This window comes from Accipiter gentilis, chromosome 11, assembly GCF_929443795.1.
Source record: "Accipiter gentilis chromosome 11, bAccGen1.1, whole genome shotgun sequence".
NCBI classification, from domain to species: domain Eukaryota; kingdom Metazoa; phylum Chordata; class Aves; order Accipitriformes; family Accipitridae; genus Astur; species Astur gentilis.
The window spans coordinates 27,828,046-27,844,679 of record NC_064890.1 but is presented as its reverse complement, the minus strand read 5'-3'; the positions used below and the strand labels follow the sequence as shown (position 1 = coordinate 27,844,679).

Genomic DNA, 16,634 nt, shown 5'->3' with positions numbered 1-16,634 from the left:
GCAGCATCACTTCAGAAAACAGGCATACACTGATCTACACTCTATACATGCATGAGGGTCACAGTGTCCCTTACATCTCTCTTCACGTGCCCATATTGCATCAGCAAGACCTGTCCCAAATGAGTGCTTAATTTACAGAGCTCTCAAGCCTGTATCAGACAGACCCACCTCTGGAAAACTTTTGCTTGTGGCTGGTACTTGAGAGCATAGTGAAAAGGGTTAGTGCTTTGATTCTCCCTCTTTGAAGTAGCGGGGGGGCTTTTTGATAGGTTCTACCCAGGCATTTGTGTGGGACTGGACAAGCACCAAGCCCCAAAATCTTGGTTATCTCTATTCGATGCTGCCACCCACAGTCTCTTACAAGCTCTGGAGGGACTTACAAGGCCCTTTCTCCAGTGCAGTGGCTGCTACCATGGTGGTGACCTGCATGCCTGGCTACTTTCTTCAGGCCTCTCTTGTGAAATACAGACTTAAGAAGTGCTAGGCGTCCTGCTCCAAAACTGCCTGAGCTCTGTTTTTCTGTCAGGGACTTTTAAGAACACTTTGGCTCACAAAAGTTGGTAAGATGCTGGATGTGTGTGGAAGTCCCATGCGTGTGTAGTGTGGAGCTGAAAGGGGGTTCCACACAGCCCCAAAATCCTGGATGGACTTTACATGCAGACACTGGCTCAATACCGGAAGACATATAAAGGTCATGGTGCTTAGCCTTATGACAGCAGGTATTACCGTCACCAACGTGACTGTGAACTTCTGCACAGTATCCCAGTGGTTAGAGCACTCACCCACTGAATGGGCATCTTGGGGTCTAGCTCCATCTCTAGCCCCAGTTAATTGCTCTTGAAACAGAGCAATTGCTCTTTCACTGTAGCAGACGTGCCTCTGTTCAGGCAAAGCTGAGCTGCAGGGCACCTGGGGAATGTGAAGTGAACAGGGTCAAAATGAGAGCAGTCAATAGAAACCTTCAGCATTGTGAGTTAGTGCTATCAACTCAAAAAATGAATTACGCTCCCTGGATTATTTGTCTTTTTATTTAATAGCTTGTTGTAAGATGCATAGACATTGTGGAAACAGCTAAGAGTAATCACCAGTTGCACTCCTGACTGCACAGCAGTCAGTAAGCTTCTCCGTAGACTGAGCGTCTATGGAGAAAGGAAGGTGGAGAGCAGACTCCCTGCCTTCCACCTCTTCAAGCTGAGGTTAACTGATACCTTACTTCACGGGTGAAGCTGTTAGTAGGGTGATCTGCAAAAGGAGATGACACTATAATGGGACTGTGGATTGTTCTTAGTTTTTTGTATGGTCATGTATAGCAAACCTGGCATTTCAAAGTATCTTATTTCTAGGGGAGTTATGTATCTAGATGACCAGATGAGCATGGGGTGATGCTTCTGGGAGTGTATCATATACCACAGCATTAGATGCTTAAGGTTGGTTTTGCCAGGAATAGTAGAGGCTTGTGGTTTATGAGGTATCTAAATCATGACATAGATCATTGTTTTTTTGTCTGACATCTCTGAACATTTGTCCCAAAATTTGGTTCCAGTTATTTTTTAGGTCCCAAAGTCATTTTGAATCTTGCTTTTTAACTGCAATGCTAGAAAATAAGAAGGATGAACGAGCCTCTGAGTTAATTGTTTTACCAACAGTTCCATCCAAAATATTTGTAAGATGTAAACTGTGGAATCCTATACTAATTATTCATATTTGTTTTTTTAACAGAACTGAACTGAAGCTTACCCGAAAAGCTGCTTATGTGAGATATTTCAACAGCTCAGCCTTCTTCTTCTCAGGCTTTTTTGTGGTGTTTTTAGCTGTGCTTCCATATGCTGTGATTAAAGGAATTACTCTCCGAAAAATATTTACCACCATTTCCTTCTGCATTGTTCTTCGAATGACAGTGACCAGGCAGTTTCCTGGGTCTGTACAGACCTGGTATGACTCTATTGGAGCAATAAACAAAATACAGGTAGGGTACATACACTAAAATCTTCCCAAGTACGTAAGCTAATTCTTTATAGCATGTTATCTTGTCAGTTGATCAACAAACGCGCACAGCACTTATGCAGACTTTCCAAGTATACTATATGTTGCTTTGACTACCCACCATGAAATGTCATTATAAATCTTGATATTGTTATATGGTTCCCCAGGCAGCATAACCACAGGAGTCTTATGCTATCTGCATGCTGCTTTTTTTGAAACAATGGCTTTTCGTTATTTCTTCTCATTGCAGAATAAGGAACTTAATAAAAATATATCATGAGTTGTAGTGCTTAAGAGATGTTTTTCCTTCAGGAAAGGAAGTACAAAATTAGTACATGTTTTATATAGCATGGCTTCCAGTAGTTGTGGTCACAGATCTTCTGTTTTCCTAGCTATTAGCGGCAAGAACAGCAGGAGATTGTGCATCTTATGCAAATGTGCATCTCATTCATTATGACTAGTAAATATAATTAAGGTACTGGTCAAATAATTGCTACTTACCTTACCTACTGAGATCAATTGCTCATATACCAGCATGAGAGGCTTATCTGCAGAGTCAAATCAGGGTGAATTCTCATTAACTCTATTTGTTTTATCTGCTGTTTTGAGATCATGCCTCAGGAAAAGAATTCTTATTCTATTTTGGGGTGAAATCTTACACTTTTTTTTTTACATATTTAAAGATGTTTTTTGGTAAAACATAGATTTTATTATTTTTAGTGTGATAAAAATACCTCATATGGAACTTACAGATCTTAATCAGAAATCTGAACCTTAATGTAGAATAAGAAGCAGGTATTGGATTTTTATGATTTTCAGCTGGACAGAAAATTTGAGAACTCTAGCCATAAACCTTTCTATTCGACATTCAGAAGGCTGCCTTGTTGGGTCCCAATTTAGGCAGTCCTTGTGGTCTCAAATTCCCTAGGTGTTAGTGGAGGTATCCTGTCTCTCCTGTTTCCTGGAAGAGTGCATCCAATGCACTGTCACAGAACTGGCAAGCCCAGTTACAGTACCATTGTCCTCACTTTGCTGAATGCTTGTCTTTGGGCATATTAGCTCTGTGGGTGCTCTGGAATCCGTAAATAATCATCTTTTTGTGGCAGGTTGGGTATAGACCCCATAGGCAGACTGTGCAGAATCCCAGAACACTGGTGCCCTTTGCTTGTCACAAGAAGCATAAACAAAAATAATATACCATTCGTACATTTCTCTGATTTAATTTCCTCATCAGTTTAGAGAGTTCACTGGGCCAGATGTATCCCCTCGGCTATTGTATTTTCCTTGTAGCTAGACCCGTGTTTTCTAGACCATGAAGTGTTCAGGACCAGTGTGATTTCTCTATCACTGCTCCAGCAACTCCACTGGATGACCCCACCACCTTTGTTATGAAAGCCTAGCTATCTTTTCCTTTTTTTGCATAAACTGTGTGTGTTTTGCCTTCCCTTTTTTTGGTTCCTGCCCTTTCAATCATCTGCTTTTTCCCTTCTGCTTGTTCTACTTGGGAAATTTGCAAGTTTACTGTAGAGAACTGGTTTTCCCCCATATCTGCTTAGTTTGTGCACTGTATTGCCCGCATAGACCTATTTGGTTCCACATAATTTAGAAAGACAATTTAGAGGAGATGTTACCTACAGACTGCATAACCTTAACAAAATAATGAAACAGAGAAGTTACCTTTCCTATATTAGCATAGGCATACTCTTTTTTCCTAATATTATCCCAGAAGGTAACATAAGCATTGAGTTGCTGACTTGTGTCATTTGAAATTACACTGCTTCAATGCTGTACTGGCCAGGATCATTATCTGCCCTTTTTTTTTTGTTGTTGGTAGAGACATCATTCTAACTCTTTCAAACTCTTGCCATTTTGGAATAGGGAGATAGCAGCATGTAGCTGCTTTGTTTCACTGTTTACTGGAGTGCAACCTTCGACATCCTACTCCAAAACCAAAGCTTTATTTGAAAAGGATTAAGGGCGAAGGGGTGATGCTGCCTGATACAAATCCTGAAAGCAAAGGAAATGCCAGGTTTTTTATATTCTTTCTAACCAGAACCAAATACATTTATGGTTATGTTTTACTAGGAATGAAAGAATTGGTAGTTTCAAAAATACTTCTGCATCCAAAATACATTGTATAAGCTCTATTTATGCCTCTCTCTAAGACACTACAATGCAATAGCACCATCAGAAATACTAGTTAGTGCTCAGTGTTGGCAGGTATGTACTGCTTTGTACGGCTATCTCTTACTGTTCCCTCTCATCTGCTTTCTTGGTGTTTTTAGGATTTCTTGCTGAAAAAAGAATATAAAGCCCCGGAGTACAATCTAACAACCACTGGGGTTGAGCTGGACAACGTAACAGCTTTTTGGGATGAGGTCAGTACTTTTACCCAGACTGAATTAAAACACAGGAGCGTATCTTTTTTACTGATATTTGCTTTGGTGTTCTCTAAAAAGAGCAGCCTACGGTCCTTCATATTAACTGGCTTCAGCTATCATCAGGCAAGGAATATATGGCAAGTAATTAATGCATAATATCAAATTGTCTGCAGTTGAGAAACTTTGGAACGGAGACCTTTTAATAAGTGTTAAGGCCTGTAATGAGTAGTTATTTCTGATTTAAGCCAGCCTGGAAACAGAATCAGGCTGTGGCATGTATAAACATTGGAAAGCAGTTCTATAATAGGCAAATTTTGTTTGTGTTCACAAATTTAGGAGCAAGTCCAATATATACATTAAAAGATATATGTATTTAAGAATCATAAGTTTTCATAAATCCATAGTATGATATACAAGTCTGCATATGCATGTTTTATTTTTTATGTACATAATAATATACATCTGTGTTATGTTGCAGGGAATTGGAGAGCTGTTTGTAAAAGCAAACCAGGAAAACAACAACAGCAAAGCTTCTAGCACTGACAACAGTCTCTTCTTCAGTAATTTTCCCCTTCATGCCTCTCCTGTTCTTCAGGATATAAATTTCAAGATTGAGAAGGGACAGTTATTAGCTGTTTCTGGATCTACTGGAGCAGGCAAGGTATTTCTGTTTCTGTTGTTTCAATAAAAGTCTTAACAATTTTAAGGAATAACATTGTGTTGTTATCTATATTGTTACCTGCATTACTGTATTCTTGCTATCCTGTGCTCACTGTAAAAATGACGGCTGCAGGAAAAAATATGAATAAACTGTAAGTTTCAATAAAATGGCCAATAGTTATTTGAAGTGTTACTCTGTGGCCAATATGAGAAGGAGTTTGCTGGATATTTTTTGTACATACAAGGATACAGACTTAATAAGGAAAGAGCAATTTAAAGGAAAAAACTATTTTTCTCTAGGAAGTAAAAGGAGATTTACAGTAATAATGCAGAGTGAAACCTAAAGTTAATGCTTATGGCAAGAATCTCCCTGCCTTTAAAACAATAAACTGGAGAACATAGCATAAATATCAAGATGGCTTAGTGTGCTAGAAAGCAGACTTTTTTTTTTCCCCCTGCCTTGCTAACATTTTAAGGAAAAATTTGAACACAAGATGGTCAGTATCCTGACAAGCCTGACACAGATTAGCCAGGTAACTGAGATGCATTCCCTGGACATGTGGCATACCTGGTCACTTGTGCTCTGGTTCCTACAGTGCCTCACTCAGACAGGCTCCCTGAGTCCCATGTGAAAGCCTGGAGAGGTGCTGCTGAAACTGGTGGTTTTCTGAGAAAAGTTGTGGTTTAAATTAATCATCATTTTAGAACCCCAAATATTATCAATACATTTAGTTTGCAGATAACACATCTGATTAACCTTAATATAAAATGAGTTGAACTGTGATACTCTTATTCACTTTGAACAGCAAGTAATTAGATGAGTCTCATCTTCATTGGCTTTTCTGAGGAGATGTGAAAGTCAAAACAAACATTTGTTATGCATTTGGCAACTTTTCTTTTCCTGCTTAACAAATTATTGGTGAACATATTCTGATTCCTTTTACTTGCATGGGGTAAAATCTTTGGTGTATTGGAGTCAGTGGCAAAGGACCCATCAATTTCAATGTGATCAAGGCTTCTATATTATTTTTTATACTTGTAATACAAAAATGTCACCTAGAAAGTGCTGAAGGATGTATATATATCCTTTATTCAGCTACTTAGGAAATTGAGGAAAATTCAGATTACACTGAACAGTTTATGTGAGTATATACACACAAAAAAATTTCCACTTTTCAAGGCAGTAAAGATAAAAGGCTTATAATACTATCTGCAAGATTTACAAAAAATAAGGTTTCGACCCCTGCCCCCCCAAAAAAAGAATTTCTCCTTCCCGTAAGCCCTCTTAATTTAAGGTTTCCTTCATGTTGCTTGAGGCTGTTACTGTATATTCAGAAATTGTGAGGCCTATGAAACAGACTGCACACTTTTTTTATCTATAACAGGTATGAAACCTGACATAAGCTCTTTTAATACTGCTTCAATATTAGATAGGGTTGGGTTTGCATTTTTTTTTCCCATTTGTGTTATATGGCACAAGATACAGCAGTTTAACACCCAGTGTGCAAAACATACTAAATGGCTGTCCTTTGCAAGATCAGAAACTTCTCACTTGGCATTTTGGAAAAGTCAGATTCTGGTATAATGGAAAGAATCTCATGAGACTCCCCCTGCATATTGTAAAACTTGTCAAAGGATCTTTGGGCTTGACAGCATGAAACTGTGACTTAGACAGATTTTTAGATCTTTGACTGTTACGTCCCAGCTTTGTTGACTGTTTATTACACCACTGGAATGGCTTTGTAACTTATTTTTCCTTGTATTTCTCAATTCTATTCTTTGATCTAGTAGCCAGTGATGTGTGACAAGGTTACTGCAAGCTACTGATTAACTTTGAAATTATAACATGTCAGTACTGAAATTGCAATCAATTCTTTTATGAAGGGAAGTAGTAAATATACTTAGGTCATGTATTCACGTAAATGAGTTAACAGTTACAGAAGAAAATTCAGATCACACTGAGTAGCTTCTGAGTAATAGTATATATATACAAAAGAAGTTGTATTTTTCAAGGCAATACAGATAAAAGGCTTATATATACTAGCATAATCGTAAACATGAATTGTGTTGTACAAAGAAGAAACAAAATAGTCACTGATAATGTTAACAATCAAATAACATACTCCATAAATACTAATACCTTATGTCTGTATGTGTCTCACAGATGCTCATGTTTTTACCTTGTAAAATTACTGGAAGTTTAATTAAAAATACATACTTTTGCAGCAGCATGCCTTTTTTACAAGTTATCTTACATAATTTTATCATTCACTGAATGAAGTTTCTCTCATTTCAGAGGCCTTTCAGAACCATACATATCATGAAAATATCCACTAATTGCAGGTGGCACTAGATCAGTACTTATAGGGACACTCTTTACAAGACAAATGTACCATTTAAGTGACTTAGCAGGGTGACTCTTACTTTGTTTAGCATTTCTTATGGTTGTACAGGTCTCTGATATATTAACCAAGTGTTAATGATTTTTCAGACTTCTCTTCTGATGTTGATAATGGGAGAATTGGAGCCTTCACAGGGTAAAATTAAACACAGTGGAAGGATATCCTTTTCACCTCAAGTCTCCTGGATCATGCCTGGAACAATAAAAGAAAACATAATTTTTGGTGTATCCTATGATGAATACCGATACAAGAGTGTCATCAAAGCCTGCCAACTAGAAGAGGTCAGTCATCTAGGACTCTTAAGACCTGTAACCCAACCCAAGTGAAAAACCCCAAAGAAAAAGTCAGGGAGTGGAGCTTTTAGTAAGCAAGACATTTCTGAGATTTAAGGAACTCAGTCTGGCATCCCAGTTTTGTGGAATTGCAAGTCATCCTGTTGCCAGTTCCTTGGGGGATAAACTGAGCGTGCTGGTTCTGGTAGTTTACACAACAGGAGCTAAATGAGCTGGCTCGGATATTATAAGGTGTCTGCCTTCTCAGTCTTTGCTAGTTAAAAACCTGGGTAAACACATTAATGTTAAAGAAATGATATAAAAAGTATTGCTCCTACAAAATTTTTTTCACGTTTCTTCCCCATAAAGAAGCTTTTCCTTGCAATCTTGGAAATGAACCTGGTTTCCTCCTTTCTTTTGCACTTCAAAAATGGCTCCAGGGATAATTAGAACTCTGTGCCAGAAAGCTGATTTATTTGGAGGAAAATCTTGACTGAAGTTGGGTTTTCCTGTGTGCACGTTGAAAATTCTTACACTGGAAATTATTGCAGGATCAATCCTTATGTGACATGTAGCCCACAATTAGTACCATGACGTGGAAATGACCTTGTGTGTGTTTGGTGTTGCCAGAGGGTAGTGTAGGAAAAGATATCTTTTCACATTACAGGATACAAAAGGAGACAGCATTTTAGACCTTTCCACCCTTATTGCTATGCCTTAAGATCAGGCATTTTGTCTGTAACATGTAGGTGAAAACAATAAATATTTAACTGCGCTGTGTAGGATCTGTCTTTAGGCCACACAGTGAAACACACTTTCCTTTAGTGCCAGTCAAGCAAGAGAACAATAGCCAGTCTGTTTAAAAATAAGATGAGGTTACAGCGCTTTATCTCGGAGCAGGGTATACTTAAGCGATAAAGTAATCTTTTCTTATATGTTTATGGCCATTTCAGCTTCTGTTTGGATTGTGGTTTGCTGGAAATCTTTGAAAGCTTCTGAAGACAGAATTAACAACTTCTGTGTCAGGCTTTCTGAAGAGAGTAGTCCTTAACCCCAGCTGTAAAATTTGTAGTTAATGCCAAAGGTCCAACTGGCTTCAGCAGTTCAAAACTGTCCTTGCCCAAAGAGGCTTCTCAGCCCGGGCCCTTCCTAGAGCAGAAGGTGGTTAATGATGGCTCACTGTCTCGGTGCCGGTGGGACGGCTTGGTGTCTTGGTGTTGTTGGGATGGCTCACTGTCTCGGCGTCGATGGGACGTCTCAGTGTTTTGGTGTTGGTCAGACAGCTTGGTGTCTCGGTAAGCTGCAGCTGCTTTGTTCTCCAAACAGGCTCAATCAAGCCAGCTTTGATCTGTGTTGGTACAGCTCTGTGCGGAATGATATGCTTCACCTCCTAGCAGGGCTAATTATTTGAGATCAAGTTTGATACTTATAAGGATATTTTCTTCTGGACTGAAGCTGAATAAATTGGCCTGGCCTGAAGAGAAGGCAGAATGGTCTGCAAGGAAGCCAAATGCATTACCTTATTGCTATTGTGCTTTGTAGGGTCTTTAGCTTTTACATCTTAGTTGCTAAACAGGACAGTATGGCAGATTGAAGGATGGATTTCAAATATTAATTCCCTGTTTACTCCCCAGTGTGACCTTTTAGGGGTTTATTACAAGGGTTAGTGCTTTGTTAGATTGGGTTTGTGTGTGTTCTCATTCTTCAGAAAGGAGAGGTACCAGAGGGTTTTTACCTAAGAAAGTTCACTTTGCCCCCTTCTCTGCAACTCTGCTATGTAGTTACATAGTCCACCTGAATGTAGGGCTGTTGCTGAGTCTAGTTCTTCTATTGGCTTTTCAAGGTGAACCAAGTATTGGTAATAAAAGAGAGTTTTATTTCCTTATTGCACATATGCTGGAACTCCGTTAACATACAGCTCTTAACAGGGGCTAAGTGAGATTTACTTCCAAGCTCCATGCTCACAAAAACTTTTTTGGGAATAGAAAGCCATCTTCTTTGACCCAGTGGGCAAATAGATGTGTTACTACTGCAAAAAGTAACATACCTGCAAAATGCCCACTATCACCCTATAGAGGAAGCATACTGAAGATCTAGTCCCAGTTCTAAATTAGATGTCTTTTTCCCTTTGTCTTCATTAGTGCCAATAAAGTACTACAGGTTACTCTATGTGGGTCACATCATACCATCTACATAGGTTTGGGCCTTCCTGACACACAGTGAGTAGCCTGTTCTTGTCTGTCAGCAGAACAGGACACTGAAGCTGGGTGACTTCATACAAGTGCTCTGCACTTTGTTTTAGGTCTATGGAGATATTAAAGTGAAATTAAGCAAGTGTAACTTCAATAATTTGGGGTGCATGAGAATTTTCAGAAAAGTCAGCGCTACATTTTTCTGCCTTACTTTTTGGATTGGTACAGTTGGATCAGTGTAGTTGATTTGCTAAGGACTTATCATTTACAGCCTCTTTAGAGTTGCTAGGTACTTGAGGTAAATTTATCTCAAAGTAATTATGAAAGCGCAAATAAATATTTCACAGAGCTTTCCATATTTTTAGTTGTCCAAGAATAACATTGTCATTGTATAAGAAATCAGATCTTTATTTAGAGGTTAGAAAGTGTTATGTGTTAGATTTTTATTCTGTAAAGCCCTAAAGAATGGCAAATCTGGTTATATTAACCATTACCTGAAAAATGGGTGTTCTTTGGTAGGTTTTTCTTGAATGGAGGAAGGATTGTTAATGTTTTTCTAAAAGATATTCTTGCAGCTTTACATTTTGTTCTATTTATGTATGGAAACATCAAGAGGAAGGTTAAAAAGGTGGTTTCTTTAATGAATTTTAAATGTTCACAATTAACATTACTGGAAAGCAGTGAAACTATGAGCAACAAAAGGATTTTCTTTCTTTTATTTCTTTTATGAGCTCACATAAGTTTATAGCAGTTTAGAACACTAAAATGGGACATTTTTTAGTCCAAAGAATTCAGGTAGCTACATGTTGTACTTCCTTGACCTGTGTACTCAGCTTAAGAGATTTCTGTCTTCAGCTTCTTATTCTTCTTGCTTTGCTGCAATTCACCTACCCTCCAGTTGTGTCAGTACACCTGTTAATGATGTTGTACTGTGAAACAGAAGACGAAGATTAAAAAGAAAATTAATCTGATATATTGGAGAACTGCATCCCTCATAAATACTGTGCCAGTGTAGTTTGACAAAGTGTGTTTGTGTAGTGCACAGTACATCAGGATCTCAGTCTGTGCCTGGCTCAGTTAGTGTTTACACATCTCTCAAGTATCCTTTTTTCTCATGCATAACATAACTGTTGTCTCACCCAACACCCATCACATAGGTGCATGACTGATGAATGGTTAGATGCAGTGAATCATGTCACTGTCTTGTGAGTCTACATATGGGAAGATTGTGGTTTAATGGTGCTCATTTGAGTGTAGTTCCACTTAATAACACGTGGCAGCAGGATAGTGTCATAGGTTTCATGGCCCTTGGTCCTCAGAGCTCTGCTCTGTAGCTTTCTCTGGCACATGGGGATGCCAAGAGCAAGGGACACCTCAGTGCATCCCTGTATGAGTGTATGAGATCCAAGTCGTTGAAACAATCCACAGTGAAAAACAGTTGTGTGACAAAGGCTCAGTGAGTGAAGTTTATCAGGTCTAAGTGCTACTGCTTGGCATAATTTCAGGATGTTGCTGCGTATATATATAACACTGAAGAAGCATGAGAAAGGTTCTCAAATGCATCTCTCTGTGCATCAGTAAAAGCACTCCTAAAGTACTTTTAAAACTTCTGTTTGTACAGCTTATATGTGTGTTTTTATGGTAGTGTAGCCTGCTTTGTATGTGTAAAATGATTCAGAACTTGATAATAATTACATTTCTTGATTATATTTTTCCTTTGAGGGTAAGTAGGGCATCAAGGGAGGTAAAATCATATTTTACAATGTCGTTCTAATTATTTCAGTTTGGAAATGGGCAGAGGTAAAGAGAAGAGCAGTGGAAGGTGACAGAAGAAAAGAAAGACTGCTTTGGAGTTGAGATGAAGGGACAGTAATTCAGAGCTACCTTAGCGTTCTTGATATCCTATAGAAACAGCCTTACTGGCAAGAATTATTTCTGAAAGCCCAGCACAAACTAAATACTTCTGCAGTGAGATGTAAGTGGTGCGTAGACATTGCCTTTATTCTTATGTGATGCTGAACTCAAGGGAATGCTGATACATTTAAATTACCTGATACATTCTGTGAGACATCACAGTAAAAAAAGTTTAAAAAAAAGGCATAAGAGAAGAGCTGCTTGTTCCTTCTCCACTGCTTTCTTCCTCTTTTTTTCCTTTCCTTGAGAAATAGCAAGCAAGCAGGGTGAGCACCTAATTTAACACGTCTTCTAAAATGATGGTCCCAGTTTGCAAATATGGAACTGAAGGCTTTCAACTTCTAGATCAAACCATTCCAGCACAGATCAGTGGTCCTTACCATTTGTCTTTTATTCAGAAGCTTTTTTGAAATAAATTGTTTGAATGGGTTTAATTTTGAGTGTGCAGGTATTATCACAAAACTATTACCTTTAAAATCTTATATTGGCATGCTATGATAGAGAGAAGCCAAGATGTAATTGGTATGGATTCTGAACTCATTTCCTAAAGACAGTCCCCATAGGCAAGTCTAAAGGTAGTTGAAAAGTAAGATAAGATGAATTGGTGCTGCCTCGGCTTAAGCTACCTTTTTTTTTTTTTTTTTTTTTTTTTTGATGAGGTGTGTTACCCTTTTTATCAAGTACTTTTCATCACATTCATTATAAAAATCAATTAGCAAGAGAAAGTGAACTTTTGCCTAGCACTTCAAATTAAGGACAAAGTATGAACAAATTTAACACTGAGAAACCATCCTGCATAATTCGTTGATTATTATTCTCATTGCTCAATAGCAAAAGCCACTGGGAGGTGTGACCTGGATGAGTTTATATGTCTATGGAACTTGCTACTAAATTTGAAGTAATTCCACAAATATGACTTCCCCGGAGACTGAAGGGTTGTGTTAATGTCATGGCAGGGATAACATGAGTATAAATGGGAATTTGTAGGAGTAGCGAATTGGGTTTGCAAAATCCTTATTACTGATGTAATGAAAAATGGGGAAGGAACGTGGCTTGATTATCAGATTTTTAGGTTGAAAAATCAGTATTAATAGCCTACTATACACAGGGTGTGAGATTTTTGTTTGGTTTTAGCACTTGCTAAATTAAAAAGGTAAAACCTTTGGACAGTTGAAACAGAAATCTTTGTGTCTAAATGCTGTTAACATTGAACAAAATCATCCTAAGAGAATGCATTCCTCCAGTCAAGACTGCAGAAGCAGGCCCGTTATAGTTATTCTTGTTAAAAAATTAACAAGCATTGTATCCCGTTTGAAGGGGTGCAGTAGTTCATTAGTTTTCAAAACATGCTTCCATTGCTTCCATTTTTACCTTTTTGCAATGTAAGATATTTTTCCACCTAGTTAGTTCATTTGATCCTTCAATAGTTACCTAAGAGGCCATAAACACATAATGGCAAACTACCTTTAAGAGATTACCACTCTTAAAGTAAACAAATGTTCTGATTTGAGAGCCACCAGCTGCTCATGAATATAATGTTTAACGTGGCATGCAAATAGAGCAAGTATTTCCATGCAAAATCAAATCATATAATAGTACTAAAGAAATCTGTGGCCACATCCTGTGGGGTTTTGAGCTGGTTTTACAGGGAGTACAGGAGATTCATTTTCATCTAAGAACTTGGATTATAGAGAGAATAACTAGAGAAAGAGACAGTCAATATGCCAAGCCCTGCTTTGTGTTCCTGCATGTTTGACGTCTCCTTGCAAAGGATGGCATCCATCCCTGGGTGACAAGTTCACTGCAATATCAAGGATGCCCTGAAACAGAACCACATATCCTTGCATCCCACTGTACTGCCATTTTATTCTCTACAAGAGGATATTAAGAGGTGGCTTGGTTACCTAATCAGGTAGATGTCTACAGTGTAAACTACATGAGAGCAAGTTACTTAGCCTGTCTTTGTAGCTGGGGAGAGCAACAGGCATGTGAAGGTGAAGTTCATCTCATCCTAATATAAACAGCTAAAATAGCATAAATGCCTCTTTCAGGCAGAAAGTTCATGTAATATGTCAAATCTTCCACTACCACCATTGCATCTCAGACACGTGGGCCCAAAAGCTGACTACCTTTTATACTTTTTCCACCTTTCACTGGTATGATGCACTGGCATGATGCACTGGCACGAGCATACTCCTCTAACTGCAATTGTTGTCTGTGGCTCAAAATAACAGGCAGGTCAGCTGTGAAGCTGCTGACACAGTGAGTTCCCTGGCGGGACTAGAAGTAAATAGGCTAGCACAGTTTCTTTATAGCAGGGGAGCATCTCGATTAGAGAAAAAAATAGACTCAAACTCCCAAATGTACAAACTTCAAGAAGTTTATCAACGATCAAGTAAATATGTTTAACAGACACCCCCCACCCCCACCCCCACTGTTCTGTGTTGATATCAGTTAGTTAAAAACCTGTTTCAGTCAAGACAACTCTCCCTAACCCCTTTCCCTCTCTTAGGTACAGAGCTCTGGATTGATTACCTTGGATGTTGTCTTATCTTATGTGTCACTTCTAGAATCATATTTAATTCCCTTACCCTGCATTTAACCTACCCACACGCAACATACCGACTACTTCGTGTTTCAGAAATCTGTGTTTCACCATAGAGGAAGCAAGTTTTGCCAGCATTCGTGTGAATTTTGGGTGAGCCTGACACTCTGCTTAAGGTCACAAACTGTTGTGAAAACAATGTTTATACTTTTGGATCATGAATCTTTCATAAATGGTTCAGCTGAAATCTAACAAAAGCCTTGGCTTCAGGAATCATAGGCAGAGAGAGAAGAGTTACCTAAATAAAATTTTAAAAAGTAATTTCTGATTTGAAATACTTTAAAGAGATCTGGTTTTCTGACTTCTCGCCCAGGAAAATGAGGACTTGAGTATGTTCAAGCTGGTTACCCACAAGCTAAGATATAAAAAATTACTGAAAATTCTTCATCTTTTAAAAATTGACAGAAATGTTCACTAGTGAGTATGAGTTTGAAACACAAGACTTGATTTCAGAACTTTAAAACTTCAAATTCTGCAGTTTAGTTCATATCTATCTTACTTCCAAGGTAATTTATTTTCTGAAAATCAGGACAAATTGAAAGTTATGCTTTCTGCAAAATGATATTTCAGATTCCTTATCTAAAGATTTTTAGTAATCATTGAATTCAAATCTGGAGGTTTGTTTCAGTTCCATTTCTACCTTGTTGGTATATTAGAGTTGACTATGATTGCTTGGAAGTACAGAAATAGCCATGTTAGTGAGAAAGCAGGTAACAGCAAATTTTCCTCTTTTAACTAAAGAGAAAAATTATCAAATAGGGTGGAACAGTATTGCAGCTCCTGCTTGAAACCCTTGCGGCTGCTTCTGCTTAACTTTTATGCTGCTTTACTTGGCATTTTATATGATAAAGGCTTCAGTATTTTTCTTCTGATTTATTGCAAATAGTCCATACTACAGAAAGAGAATTGCAAAGTGTATTCAGAGGCAGCTTCTCTAAAACACAGAGAAAGAAGGCAGCGAAAAAGGGAGGACTTTGGTAGATGAGAAGGAGGTAGCGATGTGAATGGGGGGATTTTCTGGGAACTGTGAAAATAAACATGGGGAATGTTAATAGCAGTGAAGAAAGGAAGGGGATAGAGATGGTAAAGAAACTGGGACTGTAGAAAAAACAGAAGTGAAATAGAGGAAAGGGTTAGTGAAGATGAAATGGAGACAGTTAAGACTGCTTCTGTGTTCCATCAGTTTCATGACTGTTTTATCTTTTTGGAGGGAAGGCAGAAGAGGGAAGATCGAAAGCCTCATCATTAAGGACATATTTAAGGAGGAAAGAGGGGCCCCATAAGTAAAATACATATATTCTATTGTTAGAGTAGTTTGAGTAGGCTTGGATATATAAAGCAACTATATACCGAAAGGTATGGTTCTTAGAAACTGTTTTCTGTCACGCTTCATTATCTTAATTGTCGCTAATGATTTATCAAATTATTTTGGTAACAATCTCTACAGAAAAGACTTGGGAGTGTTAAGTCTATTCTGAGGTTTCCTTTTTTTATAGCAAGACCATGTTTCCTATTCACCCTGAAAAGAGATACTACCTTAAACTATCTCAGGTATATTCTTCCATACCAAGCGCAAAGGTATTATGAGGGTCATCCCTTTGCTGCTGAGGTAGATGAGTATGACATTTACACTGTTAAAAATGCAAACAGATATTAGAAGGGGTGCCTTCTCCTTGGGTGTGCAACTTGAGTTTTGTTAGCTGCTGATATTAGAAGCACCCAAGAAAGTAATTAATATCTTTGGGAACTCTGGGTGGTTTCTTCTCTGAATAGCTACCAATAGGTTTCTCAATTTAAGCATTTAGAAATAGATATGTTAAAGAAAATCCAGTGGCTACTTCATTAATATGCTGGGGTTTGTCCTGTTCAGCAGCATTACATTAGGTTTGTCCCTGGCTTGATTTCACTTCCTGCATAAAATGACAGCAAGGATGTATTTGGACCAGCCCTATGTACTTTTTTACAATAGGTAATGCATGTTCCAACAAATAGCATTGTGTGTCTATTGGACTTCATCACTCTGTTTACGCCTTTGAAAGAAATTACTAGACATTTCTTAATTATTATAATTACAGACTGAAAAGTTCTTTGTGTGTTCCATGCCATATATTATCCTGAGGTGAAGGGTAGAAGAGAGCAGAAGGGGAACTCATTAAAAGTCTGATTAAAATTCCATGTTGACACACCTGCAAAGAAACATGTCTGACGAAATCCCACCACCATTT

At 38.2% G+C, this 16,634-nt stretch overlaps 1 protein-coding gene across 1 annotated transcript in view; it reads left to right on the top strand.

The window, feature by feature from the left end:
* Positions 1 to 16,634, top strand: part of CFTR (CF transmembrane conductance regulator) — an 81,129-nt gene that overhangs the window by 16,306 nt on the left and 48,189 nt on the right. Inside the window, exons 8-11 of the mRNA XM_049813560.1 lie at positions 1,720 to 1,966; positions 4,269 to 4,361; positions 4,843 to 5,025; positions 7,516 to 7,707. Coding sequence (XP_049669517.1) covers positions 1,720 to 1,966; positions 4,269 to 4,361; positions 4,843 to 5,025; positions 7,516 to 7,707 — 715 coding nt within the window. The remainder of the gene's footprint in view (positions 1 to 1,719; positions 1,967 to 4,268; positions 4,362 to 4,842; positions 5,026 to 7,515; positions 7,708 to 16,634) is intronic.